Raw genomic sequence first — 18326 nt, forward strand, 5'->3', positions numbered from 1 at the left:
GTGCTTCCTCTCATCATGGTAATTCTTTTCGATTGGAAAGCATCCATTGGAGCAAGGCGTTTGCATCGCCTCTCGCTTTACAGGCACCTATTAAAGCATACAATCTCATGAAATTGGGCATAAGATTTGTTGGTGATGTTGTGGATCAACAAGGTTATATGCTTTCATTTCCACAAGCTTGCAGGACATTCTCCTTGGGTCTGCATCATAGATCCATTTGGAGAACACTTTCAACTATGTTGCAGCCATTTGTTCCGGTTCCTCCACTGTTTGCACAGGACAGATTAATGGACTGGAATTTGACTTCCCTACCTCCTGCTACCCATACGCTCTCAATACACAATTTGACCTCCTCGAAGGTTTACAGATTTCTTCTTCCACAGCCATGGATTGACAAGCATGCCAACACTCTTTGGAATTTGGATAGGCCTTTATCTTGGTGGCAATCACGACTCATGAAAATCTGGAAAGCCAAATTGCCATTGAAACAGAGGCTTTTCTTTTGGAGATGTATAGTGGGAGCCTTTTCCATTGGGGTGAAATTGGCAGCACGCGGCATTGCTTCTCCTTTCTGCCCCTGTTGCTTTCATCCCTGCGAGATAGTTCCTCACCTATTATGGTCTTGCCCGCACTCTCGCACATTGATCACTCATGTCTCTCATTTACTGCGGCTTCGGTTCCCTTCTATCAGATTTGGGAAACTTTTCTGGATGTTTGGATACCTCTCATCTCAGATGTCTCCATTACTCCTTTTCTTTCACTGGACTCGCTTTTGGGTATTATGGACCATTTGGACACAGAGACTGCATTCTAGGATGGGTCAACAGTTTCCTCAGGCATATATTTTCTTCAGAATGTCCCTCAAGCAATCCTTACATGACAGTCTTGCTGCAAGGGACTTGGATGCTAATAGCCTTGAAGTGTTCTCTACTTGTTTTTGAGTTCTTCCATTGGGCTCTCTCTTGGAGTTCATTGCTAGTGTGTGGGAGACTTCCCATATTGTAAATTTATGAGGATATAAATACACTGGATTTTACCCCCCCAAAAAAATAAAAAAAAAGTGTGTGTGTGTGTGTGTGCACGCGCGCGCGTGCGCGTGGGTGCATGCGTGTACACACTTTCACACATACATACATACATACATACATACATACATGTGTGTCGTAGATAGATATGGATATGTATGTATGTATGTATATGTACCTGCATTTATGCATGTGTGCGTCTAACACACTAACACGTGCATGTGCATTTATGCGGGTGTACACATGTACATGTGTTTTGTAGAAGTTTAAGAACACTAGCTGCACATGCCTAAATAGATACCTTGTCTTATTCTTGTTGCAAGGAGGTTAATGGCATAAGTTTTTGTGTTTTTGCTTGGCTGTGCTTTGTAATGGGGGTCGATATTTTTAAATAAATTCTTCTTACAGGTGGCGTGCCAGGCGTTGGTAAAACACAACTTGGGTAAGAGTAGCTCTGGGCTTTTAGCAAAGAAATTTTACTGATTTTTGACCAAAATGAATTCTCTTAAGCATGCTGATGTTGCCTCAGAATACAGCTAGCAGTTAGTGTGCAGATTCCAACGGACGCTGCTGGCCTTGGTGGATGTGCTGTTTATATAGGTAATGTTTTTCTTCTTTTTGACACACATTGATTGACACGTATTTACCTTTTTTGGTTTTTAATAGAAATATTTTGATTGGTAATCAAAGTGGATTTGTTGCTGCTAACAGACACAGAAGGTAGCTTTATGGTTGAGCGTGCATTGCAGATGGCTCAAGCATGTGTCACAGAACTCCATTCTACTGGGGCAACAGGGTCTCAACAGTTGGATCACTGTGCTAATGTGGAAGCTCTTCTTTCAAACATATTCTACTTTCGCGTTTGTGACTCTACAGAACAGGTTGCTGTTGTGAATCACCTTGAAAGTTTTCTTGAAGACCACAAAGAGGTATATCGCATGTCTTTATTTGATAAACAGCCAGCTGTATACTGTCTTCTGTATTGTATAATCTATTCTGCATAAAACTAAGGAGTCATGTACATTGCATGTTGGATTCTGCAATTTGTTGATACCTCATCCCTACCTGTCAGCTGTACTTAAGAGCTACAATCGCTAGGGACAAAAAGCTTTTTTATTTTATGTTTCCTTGTAGCAGGATTTTTCAATGACAAAGTAATAGAAAGGTTGGAGAATAATTTTTGTCAGTGCAAGAGAAAACTGAGAAGCTCCACCAATTAAATACAAGCACTTAATGTTATATGCCATATCTGCCAAAAAGGGCCATCGTAATGGATGGCAGTCTGCCTCGACGCGTATTTCTTCTTAGTGAAGAAAAGGGGCTCCATGTTTTGATGAAATTCTGTTCCTAAGGAGCCACCTGTTCCTGTGTTCATGTATCCTTGAGGTTGGTATATAAATCAAGCACCTGCTATGGTGTGCCCTCGTCACAATGGTCCAGCTACTGTTCCTTAAGGGCATCGCTACTATTGTTCCGGATACAGCCCTATGTAGTGTCACCTAGAGGGTAGTCAGATCTGTTGTGAACTGTGGCTGCGTCGTTTTAATAACCTTGAGATTTCCATTATCTGCTCCAGGTTTTGAAATGTGGTTTGCTGTATGGCATGGCTGCTCTGTATTTTTCATGGTAATACCTTTTGTTTCCGTGTTGAAGGTAGCAAGAACAGCCCCCATATAGACATGTTGAGTAGAACCTAACTTTTCAAATTTCAAGACTTATCCCAGGAGGAGCAAGGCATAAAAATATTTAAGATGTCCTTGCACTTTCACTCTGATGCCTTTGATGCAAGACCCCACGCTCCGCTATTTCTTTTGATTATGGCCATGCCACTGCCTATTAATGAGCCAATAGCTACATGTCATGTTCTCACAGGGGGTGGAGTGATTAGGAGATAAAAATTAAAGATGTAATGTAGAATACGGGGGAAGGGAAATATTTTGTGGACAAGGTGACGAGGGGAAAATTCTAGAGAGAAGGAAGTAAAAGAAGGATGCTGAAGGAGTGTTAAAGGAATATACAGCAGGTTCGAAAAGAGAAGGAAAGATGAGAATGGTGTGCAGCTTGGATATCAGCTTTTCTCACCCCTTGCTTGTTTTCAACGTTTTATGAGCACAATTCTGTGCTGCAAAGTAATCACAAGGCATTTCTTGCGTGAGCGTGGAAGGAGGGTCAGAAAGAGTGTGAAAGTGCCTAGTGTTGCCTAGAAGACCACTTGAAAGCAGCAGTCTCTAGTTGCGCTACATCTTCCGACTTCCTATTGAATGATTGGGAGCTCTAGTCATTACACACCTGGTAACACATAGACAGAAATTGATGAAGGTAATTCCATTTTTAGGCTGCTGTGAGAAGTTATTACAATGGACACAGTAGCAAGGGGATCCTGCTTTAGTGTTGGGGGGAACGGATGCCGTCGCTATGAAGTGCAGCATACGTTTATCTTGGCTGGTGGCTTGATCCTGGTTGGGGCAAAAGAGGACGTGTTCAGCCGTTTGATCAGCTCCTAAGGTTGATGCCATTTGGATGGTGGTTTGATGCGTTGGCTTATTGGCATTGAGTTGATGGAAGAAAGATGTTTAGGAAGAAAGATGTTTATGCTGATTGGGAATGAGGCATTGAAAGAAAGAAAGAAAGAAAGAAAGAAAGTTTATTAAAGTCTTCGGAAGACCGATGGGTCTATGAGACTGTGAAAATCCTAATAAAACAAGCTATGGTAATGGAGCTACTAAACGAGCGTCCATACCAATGCAAAATGCAAAAATGGGGAATGGCAGTACTAAGTCCTAAGTACAACATAGTCATGTTGATGGTCAACTTTATATCAATCTCAGCATCGTCATCAATATCATCATCATCATCGGTAGCAGCGGGATATGAGGATGGATGAGGCAGTGGAGGCATGAAGTCGGCAATAGAGTGCTGTCGGCCACTCAGAGATGCGGTCCTGGCTCGTCTCCTGGTCGTAGCTCTGCGTCTGACCAGGGCTATTGTGACCCCCGTCGGTCGGGCTCCGACTCTAAACAAGGAGGGGATGTCCCCAATAGTAGTAGGTTGTTATTATTACTCTAGTGGAATTCCCCCCTTATATATGCCAAGTGATCAAGTACACATGGGATGGATACTAGATCAGGAAAGCAGTTCCAAGCTTCTTCCTCTCGTCAATGAGGATGGCTAGTGGTGGGAAGATTCATGCTCTTGAAGTATTCCTCATCGCCATTGTAGACAATTGGGTACCCATTGATATACTCCTCATCCGGGAGCTGAAATCGGATGATAGGTATTGCAAGAAGCTAGGTAGATTGCTTTTTGGTTGCACTTTTGGTTTGCTATGCAGAGGACGGACATGACATTTCATGTTGTTGGCCATGGAACTTTTGTTCCTATAGGAACATGAAGTGAGGGAGAGAGCTGGATAGTAGCATGAGCATATACAACAAACGTGAGAGAGAAAGAACCAACGTGAACTCTGGATAAGGAATGAACACAAAATGAGTCAACATACATCTAGTGACCGTTGGGTATATATATGACCCACAACGTCACAAAATAAGAATAAGTCTAGACTAGCCTACATGTCTATACTAGTGACATAAAATGTGCTACATATCCCCTCTCAATGGTATGGATGTGATACTCTGGAATGTCTCAGAAGTACCTAGGGTACCTAAAGTACTATGGTTGCAAAAATTCATCCATGAAAGGATATAGCAACCTATGTGTAGTGTACATGCCAATGGTGAAGTGGAAAAATATAAGGCATGCTTGGTTGCCCAAGGATATTCACATGTAGAAGGCATCGACTACGAGGAGACATTTGCTGATGTAGCCAAGACGACTACTATTAGGTGTGTTGTGGCCATAGCTGCCTCATATGGTTAGCCAATCTATCAGTTTGATGTCAAGACAGCCTTCTTGAATGGAGACCTCAAAGAGGAGGTATATGTGAAGCAACCTTCAAGCTTTAGTGTTGCAGGATAGGAACACAAAGTGTGCAAGTTGCAGAAAGCATTATGTGGTTTTAAACAAGCACCACGTGTTTGGTATCATTGCATACATGCCAGTCTACTGTCACATTAGTTTTGCAATACTCCAAGTGGGCCCAACTTGTACATAGTCATCCTCATCTTAAATGTGGATGATATTATACTCACAAGCAGTGATGCAAAGAACCATCAAGACCATACTATTCTCACATTTGGAGATGATTGATCTGGGGCTGTTACACTGTTGTTTGGGACTTGAATTTTGGCAGAGAGCACGTGGCATTTCAGTTACTTAGTCCAAGAGTATAATTCAGCAATTTAATATGCAGGACAATAAACTTGTGTCTACTCCTATGGAGAAGGGACTCAAACTTAGCAAGTATGATACAACATAGAAGTGTGATGGCACACTATATAGGCGCAAGATTTTAGAGTATGCATCACCAATTTCTTGACTAAATTCAGTATCACTGACATGGCTTGTTCATTGCGCTTGTCAAAGTTCTTTTGCTCCTTTGATGAGATAACAAAAGTTGGATTGGAGCAAATTGAATCTCCTGCGTATTATGGTGTCCTTGTGGCATTTGTAAAACTATTGTCAGCGAATGACTATTTTGCAACTACGCTCGGTCAATAGAAGGTTGTGACGCTCAATAGATAAGGGGAGTCCTTGTCAGTTGTCTTTGATAGACCTCAATGCACTCCTCAGTAGTCTTTCCAGAACGTGGTGCGATGAACGTCTTGTGGTAGAACGTGTTTGTGGCAGAACGTGGTGCGATGAGCGTCTTTGTGGCTTTTCCCAAACGTGGTGCAGACCAAAAAGCAAATTCAGTCGTCTCTTCTTCATCATCTCTTCTTCACGTGCCTTGGTATTGGGGAGCAACCTAGTTTTGTTTTGGTACTCGTTTCCTTTCCCAAGCTTCACGTCGCACAGGCTGAGAACTTTCTTCCTAGAACTTCCTCCACGTGAATTAGGTGCTATAGAGGTTGGGGGGAAATAGTTCTCCATGAGATGTCTAGTGGGTGTAAGTGCCTCACACAGCAAAGCCGGCCCTCAAAACAAAACAAAAATGATACCACATGTAGGATACAAAGTGTGGGAGAGTTGGACAAAAACATGAACATACACAACAAGTGGTGAGAGAGAAAGAACCAACGTGAACTTTGGATAAGGAATGAACACGAAATGAGTTAACATACATCTAGTGACCACTGGGTATATATATATTACCCACAGTGTCACATAAGAAGAATAAGTCTAGACTAGCCTACATGTCCAGTACCAGTGACATAAAATGTCCTACTGTTCCATCTAGAGCTCAATGAATTATCCTTTTAATTGATGGCCTCTATGCCCCAAAGGAAAATAACTATTTTGGAAAGAGTTGCTCTCTTGGCTCATCCCTGGATCATTGGGGGTGACTTCAACATGGTGGGGTTGGCTATAGATAACTGAGGAGGAAGGGAAAGTGGCATTCAATCTCTTTAGGGACCTTTCTAGGATGCATTGATTTTTTGATTTCATGGCAGGGATTGTTGGATTGATGACGCGTTTTAGTTCTTGTTCTCTTCGCTCATATTTTCTTGGTCAAGTAGAAGACGTTTGATGCCTATCCATTTATCCATTTATGGATATATATTTCATTGATAGTTTCGTGGCAGAGATTGTTGGAATGATGATCCTTATCATCCTCACTCCTATTTTCTTGGTTAATTAGGAGAGGTTTGATGCCCATCCAGGCATGGATTGACAGATTCTATGTTGATGGTTGGGATCTGGATAGAGGTAGCATTGTTGATGCTTACATGTGGTGGTCCTTACTATTTTTGAGCCACACATCACTTCTCGCTTTGCCAATGTTAGGATTCCAGCGGAAGAGATGGTGGTTGTCCATGTTTAGGAGTCTTATTTGCAGGATGGTGTGGGCTCTCCTTTTGCTTTGGGAGCAGCTCTTCCTCATATTAGTGGGTTCTATCACTTTGTTGTGCTACAACAAGGAGACAAGATGTCCTTAGACAGAGATTTCCATCTGCCAAAAGTGAGCAGCCTTGCAAAAGGAAGAGCAGAAGAGACCATCAAATGCTTGGGTCCGTGACTCTACTTTGGATTTTCTGGTTTTGGCTCCTCGAGAGCATGCATTGATATGTAATCTCAATTCATTTTTGTTGGGTTTTCTCCTTGATGCTAGCATCTCTTTTTGGTTGTACTGTGCTCTTGTACTCGTCAAAAAATCATAGACATCACAACAAACACAAATTCACATCCCACTTTGGTCTCCTCATCGCCTAATTTGTGTGCCTATTCACTATGACAATGGATAATAGCAGTGCGGAGATGTTATAGGAAGGCGTGGAGGCCATAAAGAAGAATTGGTATCGAAGGCCACGATGGCGGCGTAGAAATCAAAGGCCATGATGACATAGAAATTTGAGGGGACAAAGATGATCATCGTCGAAGGCATGAAGATGATCTAATGTCACAGGTCACTAAGTCATGCTAAGTTTCGAAACATGGTGTCCATGATGAAGCTCGTGTGTGCAAACATCTAGGCCACCAAGTTCATTTGAGATCGAGAGCGTATAAAGTCAAGCATGTAGCCTGCTAGTTGTAGATCCTTCTAGAAAAAGTAGCACATCTTCGTGCCACAAGAAGTCGTATGTGCATGCATTGTGGCACCACGGGGGGAAGGCAAAACATCATCTAAGATGATAGGGTGGCTAGGCTTCGTCTAGCACATCCAGGGAATTTGGCGACGAGATAGGAAAGTTACCATTGGCAGGTAGGTGAGGAGGTCCTTGGTCAATGGGACTTGTGTAATGGCTGCAAATGGTTTGGAAGTATTGCTATATGTCAAATGCCTTCAACCAATAGCAATACTTCCAAACGTTTCCGAGCATCCACCTCGAAACACCTCCGTAAACTATTGCCTATATTAAGAAGGTTGCACGTATCGTCGGCCTCGCCCTTTCTTGCAAGAACTTGGGTGTCATATTTTAAGCGAGATACTTTATGGAGTAGAATGGAAGGGGATTAGAGTTGAGACTTGATAGTTGATGGATTCGTATAAGCTCAGTCATGGGCTTTGAGAGTTGGATGCTTTAAGCACAAATGTGACAAAAGTTAAAGTGCAAAGATGACACGTAAGCAGACAAAGAACCACGATGAGCTGGATCAAGTTCTCATAGAGCAAAGGGAGAGGAGGACACATGAAGGATGATAGACTGCAAAGGAGGGGTTAGGATGAAGTCTGGGATCAGCTGGTGTTAGTGTTTATGCTAATATATCTTGATATCAAATTTTCCTTTCTAGTGCAGTAAAAGCCTAATGGTGTAGAAACATTGCGATTGTATATTGGGACTGACTTGAACCACTTTACATGCTATTGCCTTGCACCTAGTCGACTCTTCAATGGCCTAAATCAACAATAACTTGGTGATTGTAATTTTGTAGGTCAAACTTGTGGTTATTGACAGCATTACATTCCATTTTCGCCATGGATTTGAAGATATGTCCCTGAGGACTCGAATTCTTGGTAGCATGGGTCAGAAGCTAATGCGGTTGGCAGAATTGCATGATGTTGCGGTAAATTTGTCATTCAGAAACTGATTTTAAAAACTGTACTGTGTGATCCTGTAAGTGTTTACAGTACTATCTTCATCAGGTTTTACTAAACTGGTCGTATCTGCTTCTAATGCCAGCATTAGTTTTAGAAGTACTACAAGTTTTTCTTTCTATTGCTGCTATGTAGAGCCAATATGCGATGTGCACAAATTCTTTATCGGTAAAGAGTTGACTAAAGCATAGAATATATAATTGTTATTTGTTGTTTTTAAATCTTTTTTTGGGGGGAAATAGTTCAATCCAATCCAGTTAATATATCTTTAAGCATAATAAACCCTTTTACCTTAAGCTCACTGGTTAAAAGGGCTTTCAAGAGTCATGAATACATGAGGCTTGCTGTTAAACCTTGAGAGGTACACAGATATCTCTGCAGATTGGGAAATCAGAAATACGTAGGTCACCTCAACCTGGATGTTCGCCGGAAGAAGCAAACTTTCGTTGCTAGAAAGAGGAGTTAATGAACATTTTGTTCAGTAATAACTCCAAGGACTTCTAGCGGAGGTTCCTTGAGCGGCAAGCCCCATCCTGTGGCACAAACATCCAAATTTGGCACACATATGCACACACACTGTGTGACATTCCCTACCAGAAATCTCATGACCTCTCGTACTTGCATCGTCCTGCCTCTTACACTCTTTTCACAGCCAGTGGTGTTAAGCATGCAGCCTTGAAGCTTCATAATGACCGAGCGAAAGATTATGAGGGCTTATGCACTAAATTTATTGCATATGGCATAGATACTATGGCCGGATCTTAGCAAAGCTCATTATTGAGGCGATTCGCCTAGGCTTCCCTCACACATGGAGTCTTAACACCATCACTCTCATCCACAAGGAACGGGACAAAAGGTCACTTTACCTGGTAGCAGCAGCTCCCCTCCTCATCCCCTCAGCCCCTAAGGAGCCAGCTCCATCTTACGTGTACGTAGGCGATGCACATCCAGTACGAGAGACTCCCAGGCATCGGATGGAATTGCGTGCGCCTGAAGAGATGGAAATGGAGCTGGTATGAATGGGGGTTGAACGATGGGGGATGGCTCAATGAAGTAAGTGAGAAGAGATGTGGACACAATGGCATAAGGGGGTGTGATAAGTGGAATCTTGGAGGGCTGGCGAGGTGAGTTCAGTTGTGGACAGGAATGGTGGCTGGATGAGGGGTAGATGTGATAGAAAAGAGGTGTACTGTGGGCAAGCATGGGATATCACACCCAAATATGGTGACATCACAACACTTAGGTAAATCTCTCTTCTTAGCTAGGGTTGATCTTGTTGGCACAGGTGCCTTTGTCTCTAACTTTGACTCTAAGTCTTTAGCTTCTTGTTCACCAGAGGGGGAGTCAAGGACGTGACATTGAAACAGCACAATGGTCGAGCTAAGGATCACGAGGGGCTATGCACTGAGTTTATCACATATGGGATCGACACGTTAGCCTTGATCCTAGCAAAGCTATTCAATGACGCTGTTTGCCTTAGCTTCCCCCGCACTTGGACACTCAACACCATCACCCCCATCCACAAGGTAGGGGATCCCATGGACCCGAGTAACTACAGGACTATCAAGATTGCACATGTGATGTCCAAGTTCTATGCAGCAGTATTGGATGCGTCGCTCAGCCTGTTCATAGAGATGAGAGGGCTCAGAGGAGAGGGTCAGGCCGGTTTTAGGCGAGACCATGGGCCTATGTATCACATACTCACACTCAGGAGTGTCATTGAGGAGGCCATATCACGGAAGGAGAGGGTATATTGCTGCTTTGTGGATTTCCGCAAAGCCTATGACACAGTACCTCGAGCTCGTCTCATCACACGCCTACAGACACTTGGATTTGATTAGGAGATCATCTGGGCAATCATGACACTTTATGAGAGTCTCAGGACGAGTTCGAACAGATGCAGGTTGGACAGATGAGATCTTGAGTACCATATGGGTCAAACAGGGTTGGCCCTTATCACCAACCCTGTTTGGCCTCTACATTGATGAGCTCGAGACTTTCATGGGGGCTTCGGGAGGGACCGGTTGCTCAGTTGCCGGGATCATCATCAGGATTCTTCTTTATGCAGATGACGTGGCAGTCTTGTCGTCCACACCCGAGGGGCTCCAGCGACACCTGGATGTATTGCATGCTTTTTGTTTATCCCATGATTGGAGGTCAACCTTGGCAAGACCAAGGTCATGATCTTTAACACCTCTCGAGCAATCATGCAACGGAAGCAGTTTACTTTCGGTGGGTCACCAGTTGAGATCGTATCCTCATACACTTACTTGGGGGTCATCTTCTCAGGCCCGATCTTCACGATGAGACTAGCGATGCATGCTAGACTGAGTAGGGGATACGCCTCACTGGCTCGGCTAGAGAGACAATGCTTCCACTCACTTTCAGGACCCTCGGACCAAGGCTCTTCTCTTGGACTCCTTGGTCCAACCAGCTGGTGTGTATGGCAGCCCTTGTTGGGGAGCTGACATGTCAAAGATAGAGTGGACACGGGTGGTGCGCCTACAGATCCTCATGCTCTCACGGATGATCAGGGGGAAACCATCTGTACCACATCACATCATTCAGGCCGAGTTTGGTGCTTCTCCACTCTAGCTAGATGCAGACTTTTAGACCATCACATATCTACACCGGGTTAGATCATATGGGGACAGCACATCAAGGAGACAGAGGTTGCCATGGTTGGCTCTCGATTCCTCCATGAGGTTGGCAGCAGAGGGAGACGAGCGATGCTGGTATGCATGGACTCACAGATGGTTTGTGAGACTAGGGTTTCACATCAATAGGATACCTCCTTTTCAGTATAGTTTAGATGCCCCTCCAGTACTCCCACCCACCATCCCAATTGGGCCACACACCAACCAGGTCATTCGAGAGGATCTCCTGCAGCTACACACCTTTAGGACCTGGTTGGAGCCGAGGGAGCTTCCAGTGAAGCTGAGTTTCTACAGAGATTATTGTCTTCGTATTTTGGAGGAGGGATTCATCACACCACTAGGGTACACTGAGCTTCATATGCCTCACTAACTACGGATCTGCATCGGACAGTTTCGGATATCATCACACCGCCTCCGCATAGAGAGCGGCAGACTAGAGGGGATCCCTAGGGAGCATCGCATATGCATATTGTGCGACTGTCAGGAGGTTGAGTCGGAGGAGCATTTTATTTTTAGGTGCCCAGTGTACTACGAGATCCGAGGTCGCGACCATTGTCTCTTCAGAGATGGCTCCGGGCTCCTTTCCAGATTCCTCGCCTACCCAGATCAGAGATGTGGCTCGCAGCCTTCATTCACGAGGGGGTGCAACACAGAGAGTACTTACTCATGTGACGGGGATTGGCCACACCATTAGACACCTCTCAGAGCAGGATCATAGAGTTCTTCCCATTGAGTGACATTGACTGTCGAGTCTCTAGTCGTAGACGTGACAGAGACCCCGACCCGACGATTGCAACATGACACATGAGACATCGAAAGGACACACAGATCACTCAAGGGGATCTCCCGTCATTGTTTAGACCCAGGATACGTCCCACGGGAGTCACGGTGGCTTTGGTCTTGTGTCGAGCCTCCTCCAGGAGACCGAGACGCACGGGACCCCTTGACGGACGCCGGCACCCCATCACCGGCTATGCACCAGCTTAGGGCGACATGACATACGGAGGATTACGTTCCGCTCCTGTCTTTTTTCTTTTCATTGTCATACCCAGATGTATTTGATTATGTATGATCAAACTTAGGATTCAGCATGGGTGATGATGCTCGTTTTAGTAGCTCCACCCTTACTGTGATTTGTATCAGGTTTTCTTTCAGTCTCATAGACCCATCGGTCTTTCAAAAAGACTAATAAAATTTTTCTTTCTTTCTTTCTTTCTCCACTTCTTGCGTGATAGCAATCCCGATCTCTGGGGAATAACTGGAAGCTTCCGGTGCAGTTGCTTGTCCCTGCTCACCACCAGCTACCTTGTTTCTAGGTCGTACACTTGATATTCCTCTGACTCTTCAGTGCACTTAATGAAGATACACCTTTTGCTCTCGGGATCGAAGTTGGTCCTGATTACCTTATTTATATGCACATATGCATCAGAGCTGAAAACTCTTAAATAGAAAATTACAGGCTTCTTACCAAAATACATTTTTCAAGGAGTCTTCCCTTACATTGCTTTTGTCTTTATTCTAATCAGGATGTGGACAGTGGTGTGACCTGCCTTATCCCAAAGAAATCTGGGAGGCTTCCTCCCTTTTAGCAAACATAGGCCTATTTCAGTGATTGTCTGATTCTTCCTTCTAGCCACCTCATTCTGTTGGGATGTGTGTGCATAGTCATTTGCCTTTTGATCCCTTGCACTAGGCTCAAAAGCCTCTGGGGTCAACTCTCCCCCTTGGTCAGTATTGAAGGTCTTGATCTTGTTCCTAGACACTTTCTCAACCCGTGCCTTCCATTCTTGGAACTTGGTGAAGGCTTGAGACTTCTTAGCAATGCATAGATCCAGGCCATTACCTGAAATATCAATAAGGGTCAAATAGTATCAGTTTTCCACATATGTCCGAGTGCACCAACTCAAGTAGTGCACAAACCTTTTGTGCCACAAATTTGAATTGCCTATATCTACTTAAGTCATCAAGGCCCTGATCGTGTACATCCCATGCTACTCTGTTCCTCTTGCAAGCACCTTCTCCATGTCCATTGAACGGGGATCAGCACTCTCCTACCATCAAACTCAAGATTCATCTTATTCTTGGTTATCTAACTGACAGATTAGACATTCTTGCATAGCTTGGGAATGCTAAGAACATTAGTGAGTATCTGTCCATAGTTACCTGCTTTGACTCCAAGAACTTTATCAGTATCCATGAAGCCATCCATGCTTGAAGATATAACACTTTTGACATCTTTGCCCAAGTTCTCAATGTGCATGAACTCATCCACCCCGGATAAGGCATCACTTGTGAAATATTTTTCTTTCTCGGTACCAATGAACTCATCGACTTCTGATAAGACGTCAGTGCTATAGTTGAGTGCATTGGAATCATCCATCTCTGAAGGAATAGAGCTTGGTACATTGGCATATTCTTTCAATTCTTTGATGTTGTAGTATACATTATGTTTATCATTCAAAACCACATGCCGAGTCTTTCCAATCTTTAAAAATTGCATGCTCCATCTCAAATCCTTACCTACCTCATAGTAGGGACCATCCAATGACATTGAGTTATCATCCATACCATCATCAGTAACTTTTTGAATTCTCATCTGCGCAAATGTCCAGTGTTCAACTTGTTCAAATCCCAAGACTTGACCTTCTGCTACATACTTATTTGTAAATGATAACATTTGTAAAATATCTCCCACTCTAAAATCCAAAGATATACACTTTGTATTCCTGATGACATGTGTTGGGTAAGTCTCATCTCTGTCCCATGCAATAAATGCTTTGTTGGAAGTATTATAGGGCATAACATCTCCAAGGATTTCCATATCCCCACACTTATGCTTTAGCTCAACATGTGCACTAAGAATCCTTGATACGATAACTGCCACCTTATCTTTGCCAAGTCTTCTAAAGTGACAAATAGAATTTGGATCACTTTCATGGATTGTAGCAAATGCAACTACTTCTCTTTTGCAACATAAAATCACCTTCATCCCCGGAATAAATTTTGTGTGGCAGAGGGTGCACAAACAGCATGTAGACTGCACTGCCAGGGCCTATTATAGGCCTGGCCCTGGCAGTAGGCGCCTGCAGCTCCAACAGAATCCACAGACTCAAGGCAGCAACAGGTTGGCAGATCCAGTTGGTTATCTTACAGACCTAGTTGGGTATCTCCTACAGATCCAGTCGGGTATTTTGCAGGGCTCTAGGCCCCATTTCAGGCGGCCCATTTCTGGGCATTCCCTACAGACAATGAAGCGTCTGAAGGCCATGCAGACTGAAGTAGTGTTCACAGATTTTCTCTCAGTAGGAAGCAATCATCCTGGTTTGCTATTTTGGCCCAGCATCTCTTGGTGGATGTATTTGTCTCATCCTTGAGCAGCTCCCCCACAGTTGTGGATGAACCTATTCTGAGTTCTGCTTATCAGCCTCGGGGAATTATTTCTCCAATTTTATTAGTGTTTTCAAGTTCTTCAATATGCTCTCTTTGCTCGCTTTGAAATATGCTCGCGAAATGCTGCCACCCCCTTGTTCTTTCTGTTGGTTGAGGACTTTTTTTTTCCATGCTCGCAATTCTGAATGCAATATATTCGTCAGATGTTATTTTCAATGCATCTTCATTTACTCCAATGGTTGTGTAAAGGAATTGAAGGGGAACATTGCAGAAGCAGGGTGTGCAAGTGTTGTTTTATAATTCAGCAGTCCTATTCAGATTTAACTTTTCTGTTCGTTGAGGATAACATAATGCCTTCGCCCCTGGAAGACAGCCTGGTATGACAAGGTGTCTAAATAGCTAATAGTCTGTTGCTTATATGCAGGTAATCCTCATGAACCAGGTGACAACAAAATTTAATGGAGGATCTGCAAAGTTGGTTCCTGCGCTAGGTGTGTTTCTTTTATTGCAAGAACGGAATGTTTTGACGATGGCACAATAGGGGAAAGAATGTCTCAATTATCTTTCGATCATGCTTCGTCTGTCTCAAGGGCCCATCGCAGTGCTGTTGAATTTTATTACTTTCTTATTAGGAAATTGTAGCACAGCACATTGTTTAAGGAGTGTACGAATAGTAAAAGTATGGGGTACTCCCTCAGGGGAGTCAATATGAAATCGTAGTATCCAGAAAGCTTTCTTATGGGTTGAAACTCTACTTCAATGAGAATGATTACCATTTTGTAGCTTAAACTACTGTTGGCTTTCTGCCCTTATTATCTTGTGCTTTCAGCTACGTGCATCAATTCTAGCGAACTTGACATGGTACAGGTGAAAGCTGGTCACATGCTTGCACAAACCGTGTGATTTTGTACTGGATGAATGGTCAACGGCATGCTTATATGTTCAAGTCACCTTCTCTTCCATCAACAACTGCTCCGTTTTCTGTGACTCCTGAGGGAATACGTGGACTTGGCAGCAACAAAAGACTAAGGAGCTCGTAGCTTGCGCAAAAAGGCTTGTATCTGTTGTCCTTGAGGACCTTGTACAGACGGTAGCAGCAATGTGCGAAGACGTCTTTTGGTCGAGGACCTTGTACAGATTTTAGCAGCAATGTGCAAAGATGTCTTTTGGTTGAGAATTGAAGGGGGATTCTTCTGTTGTTTAGATGCAAACATGTCCAAGTGGAGAGATCAAAGAGGACAGAAAATAGGCTCCCATTGTATGTGTATCCACTTTTGGAGATGTTTTTTGAAGATATAATAATCTAAGAGAAGAACCGAAATATTGTATGACAAACCGGACTACTTGAATGTAGGTCTCTCTTCAACAATATTGTTCTACTATTTGGCAATGTGGACAAGGATTTCTATCTTTTGTTGTGTGTGTAAACAATATCAATACCAAAATATCCGCCCCCCCCGCCCCCCCCGTGATACAAAATATATAGCTAGATGACAGATTGACAGTAGGGAAACCTGCTGTTTCTGGAATAGTGGAATGTGCCTAGGTGTCTCTTTTACAATAGTGTTCTATACTATTTGTCAATGTCTAGACAAGGATTGTGATCTTTGTTTTGTTTTGCTTGGGGGTTTGTTTTCTGTTTTGTTGGGGTATATGTGTAGCATTATGCTATTGTTGTTGTCATACCTGCCCAGTCCCTGCAGCAGCTTGCTTGTGGAGCAAATTGTTGACATAAATCAAATAAAAAATACATATAGCTAGGCATGAATTTTTAATCTAGCACCTCAATTTCTCTTTCATCCATCAAGGCCTATGTAACATCATGCACATGAGGTATATTCATTGGAGGGCTTGATGTCATTTTAGTAGTTGCTTAATGTCCAGCACACCTAGTTAAGGATGTGGATGTTTCGTTATGCCTTGCATTTTGGCATGAAGATATACATTAGTATCAGGTAATGAAAATTATCCTTCCACATGCTCTTTTGTTAGAGTTTCAACCATATTTTAAACAATTGACCACTAGATGTGGAAGTATCCTCCATATTTATGTTGTTGAGTAGCAAATATTAGTTAGTAGTAAAGGACATGTATATGTTTTTTAAGCTAGTCAACATGCTACCAATTTGCCCACAAGATTCCATAGTGCATTACTCTTTCCATTACAACTCTTTGCATCACATACACTTCGTTTAACATTTATGAGTTAAGTGCTATGTGTGGTTTTCCAAGTGTTGCAAAGGTGGTTTCAGACTTTTGCTAGCTCCATGCCACCTTTTCTTTTTTTGAGAGAGTCAGAGAGATAATATAGTAAATTACATAAAATATTAAAGTCTTGGATGGTATGTTGCAAGTCTTAGATGGCATGGAGTGGCAGGAATCTCACCGAGAATGTGATCTTAATATCCCACATCAACCCACCCACTCCCCCCATCACGTGTATCACTTTCATCCCCTCTTCTATGTTGCTATGATCGCATGCCCATTCCCTACTAACCATGCCAAACCCCTCCTTGCCTTCTTTCCAAAGACATTTGTAGCTAGGGAAGCAAAGGATTGTCAATGCAAAGAAACCTACTGCCACTGTTATCCAAGTTGTAAAACAACTTACCATCACCAAAAGTGCAATGAAAAGGAAAAAACAACAGTTGCCTTTGGATTGCATAATGTCTCTACAATGAAACAATAGAGTAATACAGATGTCACTAATGTTATTGGTGTGATGTTTGATTATTATACTTTGAGTGCAATTATATTGGGATTAGTTCATATGGTGATACCTTCCATTGATTGTTAACAACTAACATAATTGGTAGCTTGAGGACAGATGATGGAACTAAGGACGAGGATTGGGATTAGTACAAGGGTATAGATTGAGGTGTCGCAAGGTGCAAAGCATATGGCCATGGGTCAATTTTCTATTTCATTCATATTGCAAAACCTTGGGCAATATTTGTGATAGAAATCATAAACCATTTTTGGATGAAGCAACTCCAAAGTGACTTTGTAAAAGTATGGGACGCGAATCATTTCGGATAAAATGATCCCAAAGTGGATTTGTAAAAGGAAATCAATGTAATCCCTTGATTTTGAAAAAGAGGGATAATTTTGGCTCCTTGAAATATTATAAACACTCTAGATGCGAAAGCATGAGCCACTAATCTAGGGGGGGAGGGGGGGCAGATTGTACCTAGTCAGTTGTCATTGTCTCATTGTGCCTTGGTTAATTCATTTTTCTCAAGTGGTGTTTTGTGAGCATTAGGAAGTCCCCTTTTCGGTTTCATTAAAAGTGCTAGAAAAGTGTTAAACATTCCTAGAAAGTGTTTAACATTCCTAGAAAGTGCTAAAAGAATGCTCAAAAGTGCTTAATGAGTGCTAACGGAAGTTGAACAGAGATGACAAATTTCTTAGTATTGTATTAAAGTTTGTACAAGTGCTCAAAAGTGCTAAAAACTATAGAAAAGGTGCAAAAAATGTTCAACAAGTGATATAACAATGATCCAAAATAGGTTCAAGATGGCAAAAGGCAACATACAAGTTTGTAATATGCATAAGTGATAATATGTGGTATATATGAGGAACCATTGATGTAGGGGAAGCTCAAAATATCTAGCTTGCTTCATTCGAATTTTTTGGGGAGCCAATGGAGGAGACAATGGA

The 18326-nt window shown here is 42.7% G+C and overlaps 1 protein-coding gene across 2 annotated transcripts in view; it reads left to right on the forward strand.

The window, feature by feature from the left end:
- Positions 1–16001, forward strand: part of RAD51C (RAS associated with diabetes protein 51C) — an 83086-nt gene extending 67085 nt beyond the window's left edge. For both annotated transcript variants that reach the window (XM_087372484.1, XM_087372485.1), the window contains 6 exons: positions 1434–1467; positions 1555–1625; positions 1737–1954; positions 8457–8588; positions 15091–15157; positions 15534–16001. In XM_087372484.1, coding sequence (XP_087228610.1) covers positions 1434–1467; positions 1555–1625; positions 1737–1954; positions 8457–8588; positions 15091–15157; positions 15534–15706 — 695 coding nt within the window. In that variant the 3' untranslated portion in view covers positions 15707–16001. The remainder of the gene's footprint in view (positions 1–1433; positions 1468–1554; positions 1626–1736; positions 1955–8456; positions 8589–15090; positions 15158–15533) is intronic.
- Positions 16002–18326: the final 2325 nt, after the last annotated feature.

Source organism: Dipteris shenzhenensis, chromosome 3 (assembly GCF_047967505.1).
Source record: "Dipteris shenzhenensis isolate YYH24624 ecotype China chromosome 3, Dip_SZ_1.0, whole genome shotgun sequence".
Classification (NCBI taxonomy): Eukaryota; Viridiplantae; Streptophyta; class Polypodiopsida; order Gleicheniales; family Dipteridaceae; genus Dipteris; species Dipteris shenzhenensis.